The sequence below is a fragment of the Rhinolophus sinicus genome, linkage group LG04, assembly GCF_036562045.2.
Source record: "Rhinolophus sinicus isolate RSC01 linkage group LG04, ASM3656204v1, whole genome shotgun sequence".
In the NCBI taxonomy this organism is placed as follows: domain Eukaryota; kingdom Metazoa; phylum Chordata; class Mammalia; order Chiroptera; family Rhinolophidae; genus Rhinolophus; species Rhinolophus sinicus.
Window position 1 is genome coordinate 56,177,400 of NC_133754.1, and position 16,476 is coordinate 56,193,875.

The following is a 16,476-nucleotide window of genomic DNA, read 5'->3' on the forward strand; positions in this document are numbered from 1 at the left end:
AGGCTAGGTAAGAGGTCCCTTTCTTGTACCCCCGTAGCACTCTGGACTTATACTTCCTGCATCTCTAATGATGCTGTATTACAATTATTAGCTTGTATTTGCCAATCCAATCCCAGAGAGCATCTGGGTTTCATTTGCTTTTCTATCTCGAGGGCCTAAAATTGTCTCTGAAGCATTGCAGGCACATAATACATATTTATTAAATAAATGTGTGAATGATAATCATGATATCAGATGTAGAGGAGCCAGTTAATATCAAGTGCCAGATGAAACTATTCCTATTATTGTACCAACAAGAAATTCGCAAAGACATCAAAGTAGCTTCCAAAATCCCTAACTAGTCAATGGTAATAGGGTGCTGCAGACAGGTGTGAAATCGGCAAAACTGGCTTGTAGGGAACGTCCTGAGAAGAGCAGTTTAAGTAGGAGAGGGACACAATAAAATATGATCTTTAGAGAGAGCAATCTGACAACAGGAGACAAGCTTATGTGAACATATTTAGAAAAGAGTTCTCACGTACTTTGTCCTGATTAGCTGGAAAGCCCACACAGTCCACTTTCCTCTCCCTGAGGGGTAGGGAAGGCTCTGCCCCAGGGTATTGTGAATAGTGGGTCCCTGGGAATGTTTTTATATATTTAATATCAAATACAGCCTGGGATATGGGAAAATGCTTTTATATATTTAGTATCAAATACAGCCTAGGATATGGGAAAAGCGCAATAAAATAAAATAAAGAATAAATAAAAAGCTTGTTTCAAAGCAGGATGTCTAACATTATTAGCCAGTCATTTAAAAAATATGAGCTGTTAGTAAAAACAAAAACAAAAAACAGGGCTGTATGACTACTTGAGTAGTACTATTGAAAGTATGTGTCCTACCAACCTTGACTCAATCGTGTCAGCTTCCTATAAGAACTGTAAAACCCAGTACGCTGCATTTTGCCCTGTTTATACAACGTGCCCTTCCAGGGCAAAGTCTCATCCTTGCCCCCAAGATACGGAGCATTATTCAAATACAAATATTAATAAGATTATTTTACGAAGTGCTTTTCTCCAAGTTCAAAGCACTAGCAAAATGACTCACCTGAGACAATTTTGTTGTAGTGGCAGGCAGAAGTGGGCGACTAAACTTCTTCTGAGACCCAATGGCTGCTGGAAATGGTGGTGCAGAAAATACAGCTGCGACACAGTTGATTTTGTTTATCCACCCTTGCATTTCCTCCGGACTCCTGTGGGAAACAGACATATTTATGTTAGGGTATTTCTAAGTGCATCAACACCTTGCCCATTTCTCATTACTGACTGTGGATGGCACATAAAATCATTTATTCTTCTTGGTACAATTAACCCCTGACAAAACTTCACTGGAGATGTAACATTTCCAACAGCAATCACCACGGTAATGAAAGGCCCTGGAATGTATGCTCATCATGGTGTAAGGCTGTGATTATCCCTCAAGGAGGCAGAAGGGGGGAAAAAATCAAAATCACTTGAAAGTAAATATTTATTAACGCCCTGCTTTCTGTTTGATATGAGGCTAAGTAAAAAAATAATTAAAAATTAACTCATCTCTTCCAATCACATAATTTGATTTTAAAATCCAAATGAGGGATACATTGACAGACAGCATGCAGTGTAAAAGGGTATACCCACTTTGGAAAGCAGTTCTGACAGTTTCTTAAAAAGTTAACTATAAATTTATTATACAACCCAGTAATTCTACTGCTAGCTAGATACCTAATAGAAAGAAAGGCACAAAAAGATTTGCATGTGAATGTTCAGAGTAGTATTCTTTGTAAGAGTCAATAAGGGAAAACAATCCAAATGTCCACCAACTAGTGAATGAAGAAACAAAATGTGGCACATTTCCATACAGTTGAAATACTACTGAGCAATAAAGTGCGATGTACTGACACATACTACAACATGGATGAACGCTAAGTGAAAGAAGCCAGACACAAAAGACCACCTGCTGTGTGATTCCACTTATATGAAAAGTCCACAAAAGGCAATACTATAGAGACAGAAAGGAGACCAGTGGTTTCTGGGGTTGGGGATGAAAATGGGGGTGACTGCAAAATGCGCACGAGGGATCCCTTTGGGGTGATGGCAGTGTTCCAAAAGTGAATTGTGGTAATGGTTGCACAATTCTGTAAATTTGCTAAAGATCACTGAATTGCACACTCAAAGCAGGTGAAATTAAGTGGTATGTGAAGTATACCTCTATAGGATGCTAAAAAATCCACCTGATGTGGAGATCATTTGACGTCATTATCATGCTTTTAACTTAGATGTCACGTATTCGCAGAGTCCAGCACTGACAGAACTTAATAAATATTTGTGAGTTCACCAGTGAGGGGTAGAAATAGCCGCGAACAAGGACAGATTATCCACCACGTACATAATCAGTAAACAGAAGATGGGCAAACTGCCAGCCAGTCTAAAATCACTTCCTTTACCGATTACGCTAAGAGAAACCACACCAACCTGACACCACACTAGTACCGTCTCCTCAACGCACTCCATTATGCCCCTCTAATCTGATTTCCTGACTCTGTTATTGCAATTGACTGATCTCTGCATCAATTCTATCTGAAGTGATGAAATCTCCATAGCTATATCCGGGATGTTAGATTTTAAACAACAATGTTGGGGAATAGAATAATTTGAAGGACTTTTATGACTAATAGTTGTAATTATACATTGGGCTATGGCTCCCTTTGCAGTGTTAAAACTGTCTTACTCCCACACTAAAAAAAATCCTGTGGAACTTGGATTTCCTTGTGACTTCCTCCTCACCTGATGTCAGCAATTTCATACCCTCGTAAGTTCAACATCCACAAATCACCAGAGTGCCTGCTCTTGTTCTTATGCCTTGTTTGGGGCCTTCATTGCTTTGACTGACAAGCACACCGATACTTGTGTTCACTCTCTTGATGTCAAATTTTAGCCCCAGTGCCAAATGCGGTTGATTGGTAGTGTTGTGTTGAGAGTGATTCTGAAGTTACGCTCAGGCTGTTAAAGGTATTCCGTGATTAATAACACCGCCCAGAACTCCCATGCCACGCATGCTCCTATTACCCTGTTCTAGAGACTCAATTCTGAAAATCTAGTTTCTCTCTAACCAAACCCAGAATCCTCCGTGTGCAATGTTCCGCTTCTAATCTGAAGGCTGTCAGGGAACCCTTATGAAGCTGGTAATCCATCCTATTTCCTTGCCCATAATATGGTTTTATCTCTGCCTTATGGTTTAATCATAGACTATTCGAGCTCAGAAAGCAAGAGAAGAGGGGATGAATGGAAACCGACACTTATTATCAAACAGTTTTTCTATGTGCTAGGCACTATGAGGGACTTTCTATACATGATCTAGATTAATTCTAACAAGAACCCTATGAGGTAAATATTATTATCTACACTAGTGACAAGTTGAAGTTCACAGAGGTTAAATTACATACTAGGACAAAGAGCTAGGAAACGGTGATTCAAATCCAGGTGTATTTTACTCACTGTGTGATAGAACTTGTATATAAAACCCTTGTATTTTATTCATGAGGATAGTAAGTTCTAGAGATGGTAAGTGGCTGGATAAAAGTCACGGGGCTGATTTGCAGTAAACCAAAAACTTGAACCCAGGGTTTATATTTCTCATTCTATAGTATTCTTAGGCAGTTGTCTCTCTAATGCAACCAGCTAATGACCTTGGTGCCAACTCAACAAATTTCCCCTGCAGGTCTCGATCCTCTTTTTCAGTATAAAGTGGTGCTGTGCAAACTGAAAAAACAAGAACCAAAGCAACGAAACATACTGGGCCTGAAAGAGCAAGACCCTCCAGTCTGCGGTTTTCAGTTTAAGCACATGCGGTTTCTTCTCGTAGTCGGTGGCCTTGGACGCCAGCGCGTGATGCACACTCACAGCGTTTTTCAAATCCTCTTCAGACAGGGCCTTTTCCGGCTTATATTCATCCTATAGACACAAACAACGGAAACAAAGACAAGATCATGTTCAGATTTCACCTTCTCCTTTTAAAACCTAAAATTACGAGAAAAATCTTTAGAAAATTCATGAAAGTGCATGAGAAAAAGTGAAATGAATGGTGAGTAAAACCAACTCTTTGATACTTCATAAATGTCATAAAAGCTCTTATTTGAAAAGTATGCTTAGGGGCAGCCGGATGGCTCATTTGGTTAGAGTGCGACCTCTGAACAACAGGGTTGACGGTTTGATTCCCGCATGAGCCAGTGAGCTGTGCCCTCCACAACTAGATTGAAGGACAACGAGCTGCCACTGAGCTTCTGGAGGGGTGCCGGATGGCTCAGTTGGTTAGAGCACGAGCTCTCAACAACAAAGTTGCCAGTTCAATTCCTGCATGGGATGATGGGCTGCGCCCCCTGCAACTAAAGACTGAAAACAGCAACTGGACTTGGAGCTGAGCTGCGCCCTCCACAACTAAGATTGAAGGACAATGACTTGGAGCTGATGGGCCCTGGAGAAACACACTGTTCCCTAATATTCCCCAATAAAATTAAAAAAACAAAAAATAAAAACATAAAAAACAAATATTCTATTATTATTGTCAGTTATTATTATTATTGTTAAATCTAGCAGTTTTCATGGGTGCTGGTTATTATTATTATATCTAGTAGTTTTCCTGGGTCTATTAGAATAAAAAAGGCCTCAAAACCAATGTAAATATAATAGACATTATAAACCGTTATAGGAAATGTTTTCTAGTGTTGAAGTTCTCCTCTTCCCCCTTCCCATGTGTATCAGACAAGATGCTAAACTGGTATATTTTTTGTAAAGAGTAAGCACACGTGCGCACACACACACACACACACTCCTCACCTTCTAATTAGTAATAAAAGCCTAAAGGAAGGAAGGCATTGTCTATTACCACAGTCTGGTTTTATAAATTTTTTAAAAATTAAAATTATGCTCTCCCATACCTCTTCCTCCCGTCCTCTCCTTCCCCTCCACAAATCAAGCAATAATTAAATGTACTATTGCCATCAATTCAAACTGAGTCAGAAATAAACAGCAGCTGTTAATCTAGTGACAGTGCCTAAGAAATACAAAGGAAAGGAAATTCTAAAATACATAGTAACTACCAATAGCAATATAAAGATTACCTACATTTATAACAAAATGATGAAATTTCTACTTTAAGATTGCAACAAGTCTATTTTATTAAGCCTCAAAAATACAGCACTGCTGTTGACAATAACTTTTTTAGAGAGGTATGATGAATAAAGAAGGAGAACAAAAAGAAATCTTAAAATGAAATACAATATATTTACATGTATCTGTTCTATAATTACTATTAATACGTAAAATATAATCTAGTTATGTTTTGGGGTCTTGCCTTTTCTAAGTGAGATTTTTATTAGTAATTTAGCATTCCAAAGATTCACAAATCCCCTTCCAGGGGAGGTGATATTAGAGTAGTAGAAGTATCAGTCAGAGGTAGCATGACTACAAAATCCCCTCCAGTCTTTAGATTATGCTATAACAGAACCCTGCATAGCTGGCCACCCACTCAACTTAACCACTTAGTTCTAGATAGGAGTCTGAGGTCGGTGAATAACGGGGAGTGGGGATAAATGACCAGGGCCAAAACTGCCTTCAGAGAATTTACATGCTACTTCCATTGCCATACACATCGATCTCTAACACATCTGATATTTGACTTTGCACAGAGATCAAACTAGAAATTTGTAGGCACCATTTCTGATGCTCTGGTTCCATGACGTGGACTTTTATCGAAATTCCTCTCACTAGTTTCTTTTAGTTCATTTTTCTTCTTGTTTGAATTTAAGATGATTACTTAGTTCTTTTGATTTTCATATTTTCTTTAGTTAAGGATTTAAGGCTATCTTTTCTCTGAGCACAGATTACCAATTGTTTGAGAATGAAGAGCATGTTTTTATTATTCTCTAGACAGTTTATAGTTTATTTTTTGCTCTCTTCTTTGATCTAGTCATGTCAAAGAATGTTTCTCAAATTTAAAGTTCCTAAAGGTTTAGTTATTTGTCATTATGTATTTCTAATTTTATTGGCATGTGACCAAAGAATATGATCTGTAAAGTCTATTTTATTTCCTCAAACTATGTTAAGGTTAATTTGTTAAGGTCTTCCAACTACATTTTTGAATTTTGTTAATATTCCATAAGCATACAAAAAAAAGTTTATTCTCTGAGGGATGAGTGTGTATTTGTATTCAAGTTTATTGATTTCTCTGTTACATTATATTTTATACCATTTGCTCTTGTGACATGTATAGAACTGGGTATAGAACTCTTGGCTGCATTCTTTTTCTATTCACTAGTTTGTAGATACTATTTTACTGGTTTCTACCTTCCAGTTTCACAAAAGTCTAAAGCTAGTCTATAGTTCTTATTTCATTTTCTTGTATTTTCTGTTAGGAAGCTCTTAGGGGTTTCTTTTTATCTTTAGAACTCAGGAATTTCTGCTAGGCTAGTCCTTAATATTTTCATCCATCCAGCTTGGAACTAAAAATTTCCCCACTCTAATTCTCCCTTAAATGATCATTCACTTGGGCTGCCAACTGCTGCTATAGATAATCAACGCCGTTGTGCAGACGTGTACCACCACAGATTTATGGTCTCCAGCTACGGCTACACCCGGTGCCAAATGACAACTTTTTTACATGTCCATGATAATCTCTCTGCTCCATCCTGCCAAAGGTCCACCATTCTCTTCAAAACCCTTAACGCACCACAAACTCACAGGTGCCCAGAAGTTGAAGCCTCTAGATTCAAATGACTAGTTCGATATGATTCTTAATGTTTCTGTGACCTTAGGTTAATTAAACTCATTAAGCTTCACTTTCTTTGATTGAAAACTAGTGATAATACCTTTCTCAATGAGTCACAGGACAAAATTAAATGAGATCGTTTTTTTAAACTCTTAATGTTTCACATCATATAGTAAGCACTCGAATGATAGGTGGTTAATTTCTAATAATAATTTTTTAGCATGTAGCTTGACCTTGTATTTCATAAGCTCAAGCTTGTAAATATGGAACTTTCTGCTTACATACCCTATAAATACCTGTGCTTCATGACCACCTTTATTTTTTTCCTTCTGAAACAGAGAAATCCTGCTCAAGTCTACTCCTCTGCTCTCAGATCAACCTCCATCAACCTTACCTAGGATCTTAAATCATTGGCTACTTTTCTTCTATATTTTAAATCATTCTTTACCTACTGGCTTCTTCCCCACAGCCTGTAAATACGCTCAAGGTCTCTCTTATCTTTGTAAGATAGTAGTCCCTTCCTGAGTATTCCTTTCTCCTCTAGCTGTCACCTCTCTTTTCCTTTATATACAGTGAGTTAGCAGTCCGCATTAACTGTTTTCATATATTAATTTCCAGCTTAATCTTTCATCCACTGAGACTTGGAGTCCATGTACACACTTCATTGAAACTGTTCTGCCAAAGGTCAGCAGTGACCCCCTAATTGCAAAATTCAATCGATTTTTTTCAGTTCGCATCTTACAGCATCCAAGGAAGTCAACAATATTCTTGAAATTCTTCCTTGGCTTCTTGTTACAGTACTCTCCTGGGTTCTCTCGTATCTCCCTGCTAGCTCCTCTTTAGCCTGTCCTTCAGATATTAGTTCTGCCACTGTCCTTCATCCTTTCTCATTCCATAAGTACCCCTTGGGATGATTACAACTACTCTTACCAGTTAAACTCCTACATGTATCATGATGGCTAACAAGCTGCTATAGGTGAAGAAGAAACACAAGACCAGTTGATAGGTATTAATACTGGATGACTTAGACCGTCACACTTGGAGCATATTCTCTCTGCTAATATTATTTAAAACCAAGCTTAAAGGATGACACTCTCAGACTGCTCCAAATGTGCGAAGACTTTTAAAATGAAACATTTATTATAGCCTTAAATAAGAGCTAACAGCAATTGTCAACTTGGGAGAACTGTAGCATTGCTTTTGATTCTAAGGCAACTACATTGTCAGTTTGTCTTAAATTGGAAGGAAAATACTGCAGAGGACGGAAATGGTAAACAGGACCTGTTTAATTAGGATGAAACCAAAGCCTAGGAATTTTAAGTTTAACAAGGTTCCCCTTTTCAAGTTTATAGTAAGATAATTTTACCACACACACACACAAAGGCAAACTACAAAAAAAATGTGTTTGGAATTCTGAATTCCCACTAGAAAATGAAACTCAAGTCCACAAAAAATGAGCAAAACCCAGGGTAGACTGGAAACATTAGAGTTGACAATGGATAAAAAGAAATGACTGTCCTACAAAGTCCATTCTGACATCTTTATTTTCACTACTTAAAGTAAAAGATAGTATTTGAATGATGAAATTGGGAAGGAATAAGGGACAGGGATAAATTATTGCAATCAAATAATTTCCAATCTAAGACTCTTTACTGTGCAAAGTAAATGTGAAATAGAGAACAAGATAAATTCAATCAAAAATTTTTCTTTAAGAAAAGAAAATGCTCCATGACATCTAATTACCATCCATTTTCTCAAACAAATGAGGGGTGAAAATGATGCCTAAAAGCATGTTACTCTCCTCTGTGTTCACTTGCAATCTCGTACATCTTCTTATCTGGTATGAGTCAGTAGGGCACTCCATCACCCTAATAAGCACCAAGAATGCCATTTCACAATGTATTTATTTTCAATTCTTTTAAAGCATGAAATGAAACACTTTTCCCCTAAAAAGCTTAAGTAAACCTCTTGTGGAATTGAATCAACACACTAACACAAAAGTCACCTATATATGTACAAATAATTGGCATCAGTCTGAAAATTTGTACTCAGGAGACTATAAAGTCCGATTTGGAAAGTGACCAAATCTCAATAGAAATTCATTAAAAACATGCTCATATTCTAGTTTTCAAAGTAGTTACTTCATGTCTTATTAAATAGGTCAAATTGGTATACTTAACTAAAACAATTTAAAATAAAGTTGAAATGGTCTTGATTTCCACTGAGAGACTATGGGCAGGGGAACTGAGAACACATTCTTGTTTGAAGCGATGAGGATATTAATAAAAATGCCAGTAATTAAAGTTAACTGGATACTAAACTGTCTGTTAACTCCTAATTTTTTTTTAAAAGGCATTAAAGTATTTTTTCATAATTTGACAACTATCTTTTAAAAAATGTCTAAGCATTTCTGGTTAGATATTTTTCTAGAAATCACTCAGCTTCTTTTTTCTTTTACTAGGGAACCACAGAAAGTGCTACATTTCCACAAATCTGGAAGTGAGGAATAATAGCAAATCAAATGAAGGCATATTTGAGTCTACCACTTAACTAATCATATATTTGATGTCCCATATTACCGTACTAAGGAAAATTAAGAGAGAAGAAGCAAGTTAAAGGCAAAGGATTCGAAATGTTCATACCAGTTTGCGTAATTAACATGTATGTGGTGCTGTTCTGCCAGGTTACAAGGATGTGGGAGTATCAGTAGGAGGGCTTTCGTTAGCACTGAAACACTTTGCATCGCAACCCTCCTTAATTCACATAGAGAGGTAGCACTTAAAGACATCGTAGGACTTGAAGAACGTGAAATGCTTTCTCAGTAAGGCCTCAGATTTCAGTGAGGCACAGGAAAGTTTCTAGGATAAATCTGGTATGTGACCCACGGAGTTAGGATCTATCTTTTTAATGATTACACAGCTGAACTGGAAGAGAGTTAGAGCAGATAACCATCGGCAGCCTTCAAAAAGACTACAGCGTTCCTTGACTCAATAACTGATGAAACTTAAGTCTTTAAACTTCAGTTTAGAGTTTCTGAATAGGAAAAAAATACCAGTGCCCTTCCATTCTTCTAACTAATACAATGATCAGAGTTTTTATTGGTGGGAGGCTATATTCTGCTTTCCTCTTAGTTCTGGCTTCACTAAAATTCTGTTAAAGGCTGCACTTGTCACTGTCTGTGACCCCTCCCAACACTCAGTTCAGAGCCCTGTGAGACCCAGTTAGCGTCTAATTCATATGTTTCCACCTAGAACTTTCATATAATTGTTGTGGTTATAACAGTTACTGAAAGGAAGGGAAGTGGGAAGAAATGGAAAGAGACCAAGAGGGGAGAAAAGCACTGCCCAGGGACCTGCATGGCCAACAGGACAGAAGTTGAGCTCTGGACCTATCTCACACGCGAATAACTTGGAAGAAGTCACAAGGCACTGTATCATTTCTTCATGTGGGGACAAAAATATGCATTAGGAACAAACCAGTTTCTGTTTGCTAGGCCTTTGAATTGGAATTGTGCTTTTAAACAGAAATCTTTAGAGCACAGCCTATATATCTTAAACCAGAGACAAGCTGTGCCTCCAGAAGCAATGTCTTTTCACGATGTTATAGTTTTTCAGAATTATGATTATGTCTAAATATCTCTTATATAATGGTCACTCTTCTCTACTGCACTGGGTCTTTGATCTAATTATGACTAATGAAAACATATATATGATCATTATTTTCCTAAGAGGAATGGCTTCAAAGCCTAATTAACTTTTTCTTTCGTGCATTTTCCATTGTAGAGAATGAGAGAGGGTCTATACGGCTTTTACAAAGTGCGAGAGGGCACAGAGCCCGCCGTTTCACCAAAGGAAATCAAAATGCCCTGAGCATACAGTGAAGTGTTTTTTGCCCTCAGGACCAGGCAGTGATCAGCTGGCCGCTGGCACTACGGTTATCTGGCATGTCAGCCTCAGCCTGGCCGCCACCATCACAGACTGGGAGACCCTGAATCTCCAGTATCTTTCTTCTGCCTGGCTCAGGCTCACTCTGGATGCAACCTACACTTCAAACACTGCAAAAACCAAAACCAAAACAAAAACCAAAAACCTCCTTTTCCAATTAGACTCTTGAAAACCTTAATAGGCAGTTGGAACAAATCTCTCTTCCAAGTAATCCAAGAAATGAAGAGAAGATTTTGCATCAAGGACAGAGAGTTCCCAGAATACTGTCAAAACAAACTAAATTTTTAGATAATAGGCTGATTTTTCACTTTCAAAAGACTAACAAAGGCAAATATATTCAGGTTTGAATAGTTGTTTTCTAGATCCTAGAGATAAAAGACATTAAAATATTCAAGAGCCTGGTCTGGAGAATAATACAATAATCAAGTAACTCACTAGCACGCACTAACCAGCCACCTACACCCATTCCATCAGTCACCTGACAATTCATCTTAGGGTAGCAGAGCTCAGTTTTGTCACAACCAAACCTGTAACAAGAATACCATCATAGAATTTACAATAAAAAACTTTAAGAGAAAGGGAAATACGAGCCATGGTCAGACCCAAAGCTCATGACAGAAATGGATAGAGGACTTTTGAAGCTACGTGTTAGCAAAGTGTTGTCTAAGCATTGGCCAACAGATGACTCACTCTCAGCTAACAAATGGATATGAAGTCACTACTCAATGTCAACAATGATGGATCATCAGCACCAACAGGAACGAAATAATCTTATCATCAATTCACAGCAATTTCAAAATTTTAAAGCACAGATGGACTGTGTTACATTAAAATATTAGACTTCTCTGCCACGAACACTTTATATGCCAGTAATAATAATTATCAATTTACATTGTTTGGCATGCACCTGGGCTCAGGGGACTGCAAGTACTAGAACCAAATAAGGATAGGGATGCATTCTTACTTAGCTGGAAGACAGACAAAACCACTGTACCATAAATGCCCCATTGTGCTCTACCTAAGAGAGTTCTAGAAACTGGAATCAGTTATTCATCCAACTTTATTCCATTCACCCTATGTTTTTCCAGTACTTACCAATACACGTGGTTTCTATCCTGTGACTAGCCATTCACTGCATAAGACTGGTCTTCTCATCTACACAGCAAACCCAAGCTTGTTTAGGGGGTTGACACCATGTTATTTCTCACACAGCTTCCAAGATGACATTTTGTTGATGGTTCTGACATTACTATTACAATATCCTGTGGATTTATTGCTTGCTTGAAAGTCAGAGGCAAATGTGACTAAATAACATTAAGCGAGGGGACCAGAAAGGAAAATGAGGTCATGAGGAAGAGTGTGTGTAACCTGGAGAAGCAAAACAAGAGCTTGGATATGTCAGAAACTGTCCAGGGGAAAGGAAGAAAGAAAAGGACTTATTTCACTTTAGAGAGAAATCAATAACAGGAAAGAAAAGAGATTCAGGAGAAATGAGCTAGACCCCGGGGATCTGTTATTTGCAAAAGTCACGGGGTGGCGGGTAGCAGAAAAGGGGGAGTGGAGGGAAGAGCCAAGTGGAAACTACAAATCAAGTTCCTTGAAAATAGTTGTCTTTATACTCTCCGCTCCTATGTCTTTAACTCTCATTCCCATCTAGCTTCCACGGCCAGCGCTCCACTGAAACTGTTTCATCAATAATTTCCTTGTTGCTGAATTCAAATGGCACTTTCCAATCCCTATCTTACGAAAGCTTTTTACAACATGCAACACTGTACCATTACTGGACATCTGTAGTATCTGTCTGGCTGACCCTTCCTCTCTCCCCTTCTCTGTTTTGCTTCTGGCTCTGGTCACGGTTCAGGCTCTCCTTCACTGTCTATTCCTCTTTGGGAACGTAGGAAGTGTCTGTTCCACTGGTCTATCCTCACTCCACTATCTCCTCACTCTACAAACCCTGAGTGACATCATCTATTCCCATGGCTGAAATTCCCAACTATTTTTAAATGACTCTCCAGATCTGTATTTCCAGGCTTCTTCCTCAGCTCCAGATCTGAGTATTCATAATTGCTTGATGCACAGATCCATTTACTATTCCACAGACACCTCGAATTCAACACCGCAAAACTGAACTCTAGTTAGGCTATGGGCTCCCTTCGGCTACCCCTACCATCGTTTAAGCTGTCTGGTCTCTATGTCTCTGATTGCATTTGCCTCCAAACTATTTTCCCCTTCTATCGCCAGACTGATCTAAAATATAAACCTGATTTTGTCACACCCCATTTAAAACCCTCCACATTGCTCCAAGATAAAATCTCAACTTCTAAACGTGGCTTTCTACGCTCGTCATAATCTGCCTGGGACATCTTCACACTGCACTCAACCTGCAGCTCCCTGGATGATCTGAGGTCACTCTCACATCTAGGTCTCCACACAGATTTCTCTGAATCCTCTATGTAACTTCGATGTGTCTTTTAAGTGCAGGTTAAATATCATTTTCTTCGCAAATTCTTCCACAATCTTCCTTCTCTTCCTGAGGTTCAATTCTGTGTCCTTCCAAATGTTTTTCCATAGCACCCTGCCCTCTTCGCAGCACATTTCAAACTGCATGGAAATGCTGTTTATTTGTTGATCTCTTCAGATGGTGCGTAAGTTCCCTTAGGAACTTTCGCTTGTGCACAACCATATCTCCAGTGTACATATTTTGAAAAACTGGCAGAGTCCTAATGTAATAGATGCATTCATTATTGATTTGCTTCCTATTATGGCCCTCTGTATAATATAAGAACAGTAGTTTGTTAGTCAAGGTTCAGCTGAGAATTGATGCTTGAGTCAATTTTAAGTGTCAATCTGGAAGTCATGAAAAGGTTGGAATGACGGCAGAACTTAAGCGTGTTAGCGAGACCCTTAAGAACAGGCGTTAGATCCTACAACCTTTGTACCCCCACATCTGGCATAGCCCCCGCCCATAGTATGCTGACTAAGTAAGTCTTTGCTAAACTGAATTACGCTAGTCTTGGGCTAGGGGAAAAGTGGTCCCTTCCTCATTACCCCTCACCCAAATAACAGAGAATTGGCTAAAGGTGGGAAGGAGGAGATGGGATGACTCCTTTTTCCTCCGCTATACTTGAATCTCAGGAATGCTAATAATGGCATTCTGAGGGCACAGAAGGAAGGGCAAAGTGCCAGTACTAGGGCACATGCCTCGTCCATCAGGCCTGGTGAGGGGCTGCCTGGCAGGGGTTCCCATGTGGTCTAAGTCCCCAGAACGCCTAGGTGTCCGGGAGAGCAGCACACAACTCACACTCAAGAGGCTGAAATTCCCTCAGGGAAGGAAACTGTTTCTTTTCTAAAGTGGACAGTTTATGACTGTGACACCATTTTTTTTATTTTCATGACACACTATAGTTACTTGAAACAACTTTTCATCATGTTTCTACCACTTGCCACCTCCCATTCATCCTAAAATCCAAATGGAAAAAGCTGTTTTGCTTTTCTTTGAACATGCCATACTCTCTCAAATCTATTATTTCTCCCCTCTTTGGTTAAATGCTTTTTATCACCTTGCCGGCCTGGCAAACTCCTGCTCAGTTCAAGATGCGTTCATTCCTCAGGGAGGCATTCTCTGACCTTTGCAAGCATGATTAGGGGGCCCTATTCAGTAAGGCTTTTCATCCCTGTACTGATTTATCCCATTGTTTGGTGAATGTTTAATTTACCCGTTTCTCCTCTTGTTTTGTGAGCTCTATGTAGGCAGAGATTGTGTCTTAGTCATCTTTGGAAGCCCAGCATTTAGCTTAGTAACTGACATGTGATGAACTCTCAATGGTGGTGTCAGTATATAAACCCCAAACTGTCCGAATCCCAAACCACCCTGCAGTATTATCTTACACGGCATCATGTAAGTTGGTGTGTAGCCTCTGCCATCACGTGCTGGCTGATGAGGACTCCAGCCAGGTTAAGAATTACCAGCAATGGGACATTAGAAGCCCTTTGTAGGACACACCCTGCACCAGCACTGAGCCTCCTACACACTCTGTAACTCAGGGGTAATTCAAAGAGGCAGTCTCAGTACCGAGGACTGTTTCTGGTGAGCAGCTCAGTATCTCAAAGGTGCCTTTGCAGCACAGGTCTGTTCAGCAGTAGACAGCACCCTGTGAACTTCACAAGTGCTTGGCATTTTCAGGTGTATACATTTTCGTCTTTGTATTGCCTATCTGCCTTTTTGCTTTTCATAATTTTACAAATCAGGAAGACACTCATTAAAACAAAACAAAACAGAGTAGATATGTCCATACGAGAACCTGGTCTGATATGATGAAGCTTCCACTGACTGATGAGCTAGTTTCTAGGATTTGTGCGAAGGTCCTGGGAACACATACTGGTTGATTACTATGATGGGATTTCAAGCACTTGTCACATTTTTTTCTATCTCTCATTTTTTTTTGAAAGGACATTAACAACAATAACAATAGAGACTGGATAGAAAACGTGGCTGGCCCTTTTCAGGCTTACTTTCGTCCTAAGAAGATATTTTGCAGCAAGGCCTGATTCTTACTGAGTCAAATGAAACAGCAACCTGATGGCTAGGTCATAGCGCTACTCTGCACCCTCCTACACAAATGTATCATTTCCTTTGTGCCTCATATTTTACTTTATAAAAGGAATTTCATCCAACTTTCCCGAAATGCACATTTGCCACACTCCAGAGGTACCACAACTATGGAGACGCAATCTAATTTTGGGGCTGTCAGTCAAACTGACGCTGAAGCTACAAAGTTATTCTCTTGTCCATATTTAGTCCTGTCTCTTCTGTATCTGGATGAGCCCAACTCAATCTGATTCATTCACCTGAGAGAGAGGACAATGAGATAGGAAAAGCTGGCAACGTGGAAACAGCATCTCTCTTTGTATCACTTCTGTCGAATGTTGAATAAAGGAGTATTTTTCTCTCTTCCCAGGCTCACTCTGGGATGGAGTGGGTGGAAATCCTGTGGCTAGGTATTCAGTGAAATGGTTTTGCCAAAGACAGCCATACCCCTTATAGAGATTTTAGAGAAAATGAAAAAGTTAGCCAAGAGAATAGGGTTTATGCTGGAGAAACAGCTGTGATATGTTAAATTTAATTTCAAAGGGTTGTTCCCTGCAGAGACAAAGCTAGCTGAAAGGACCAATGTGGACCCAGCATGTACACACATGCTGCTTTAGCAGAGGCCAAAGCTGTTGACTTATAAATTAGAAGCTGTGTTGACTCTATAGGGAAATAAAGGTAATACAAGATATCTGGACACCTAAAAGGATGGATATAATATCAACAACTATCTCTGTTTCTCCCATTGTTTTATCCCTCCAAGTAATGTGTACATTTTAGAAAGATGCCACAAGACTTTTTTTATTTTCATTTTTGGTAATCTGTGGGTTTCAACTAACTCCATACCTCTCTCTGCAAAGGTTATTTCCCCACAAAGAGAGCTCTTGTCCAAGGTGAAGTATCCCATGCTCTAATATTCCTTACGTAAGCTATTCCTAAAGGAAACAAAATCTCAAAAGGATTTGTGTTAGATATGGCCCCTCCGAGTTTAGTCATCTGGAAAAAGTTCCAATAGAGAAATAGAAAGAAAGAGAATTGTACACACAGGGGTTGCCATCTGATTTAATACTGTAGATGTTACATCAAAGGGAAGGCTTCCCAGAGAAACGCAAGTGTGGAAGAAGTACGTAAGGACACGTGTTTGTGCACTGAAAACAAAGAGCTAG

At 39.1% G+C, this 16,476-nt stretch overlaps 1 protein-coding gene across 10 annotated transcripts in view; it reads right to left on the bottom strand.

Annotated features, from left to right (window-relative positions):
• The window catches only part of PSD3 (pleckstrin and Sec7 domain containing 3), a 427,571-nt gene that overhangs the window by 37,743 nt on the left and 373,352 nt on the right, over positions 1-16,476 (bottom strand). For all 10 annotated transcript variants that reach the window (XM_074329581.1, XM_019742071.2, XM_019742072.2 and 7 more), the window contains 2 exons: positions 3,809-3,966; positions 1,085-1,229 (listed from right to left, as the gene is read on the bottom strand). In XM_074329581.1, coding sequence (XP_074185682.1) covers positions 1,085-1,229; positions 3,809-3,966 — 303 coding nt within the window. The remainder of the gene's footprint in view (positions 1-1,084; positions 1,230-3,808; positions 3,967-16,476) is intronic.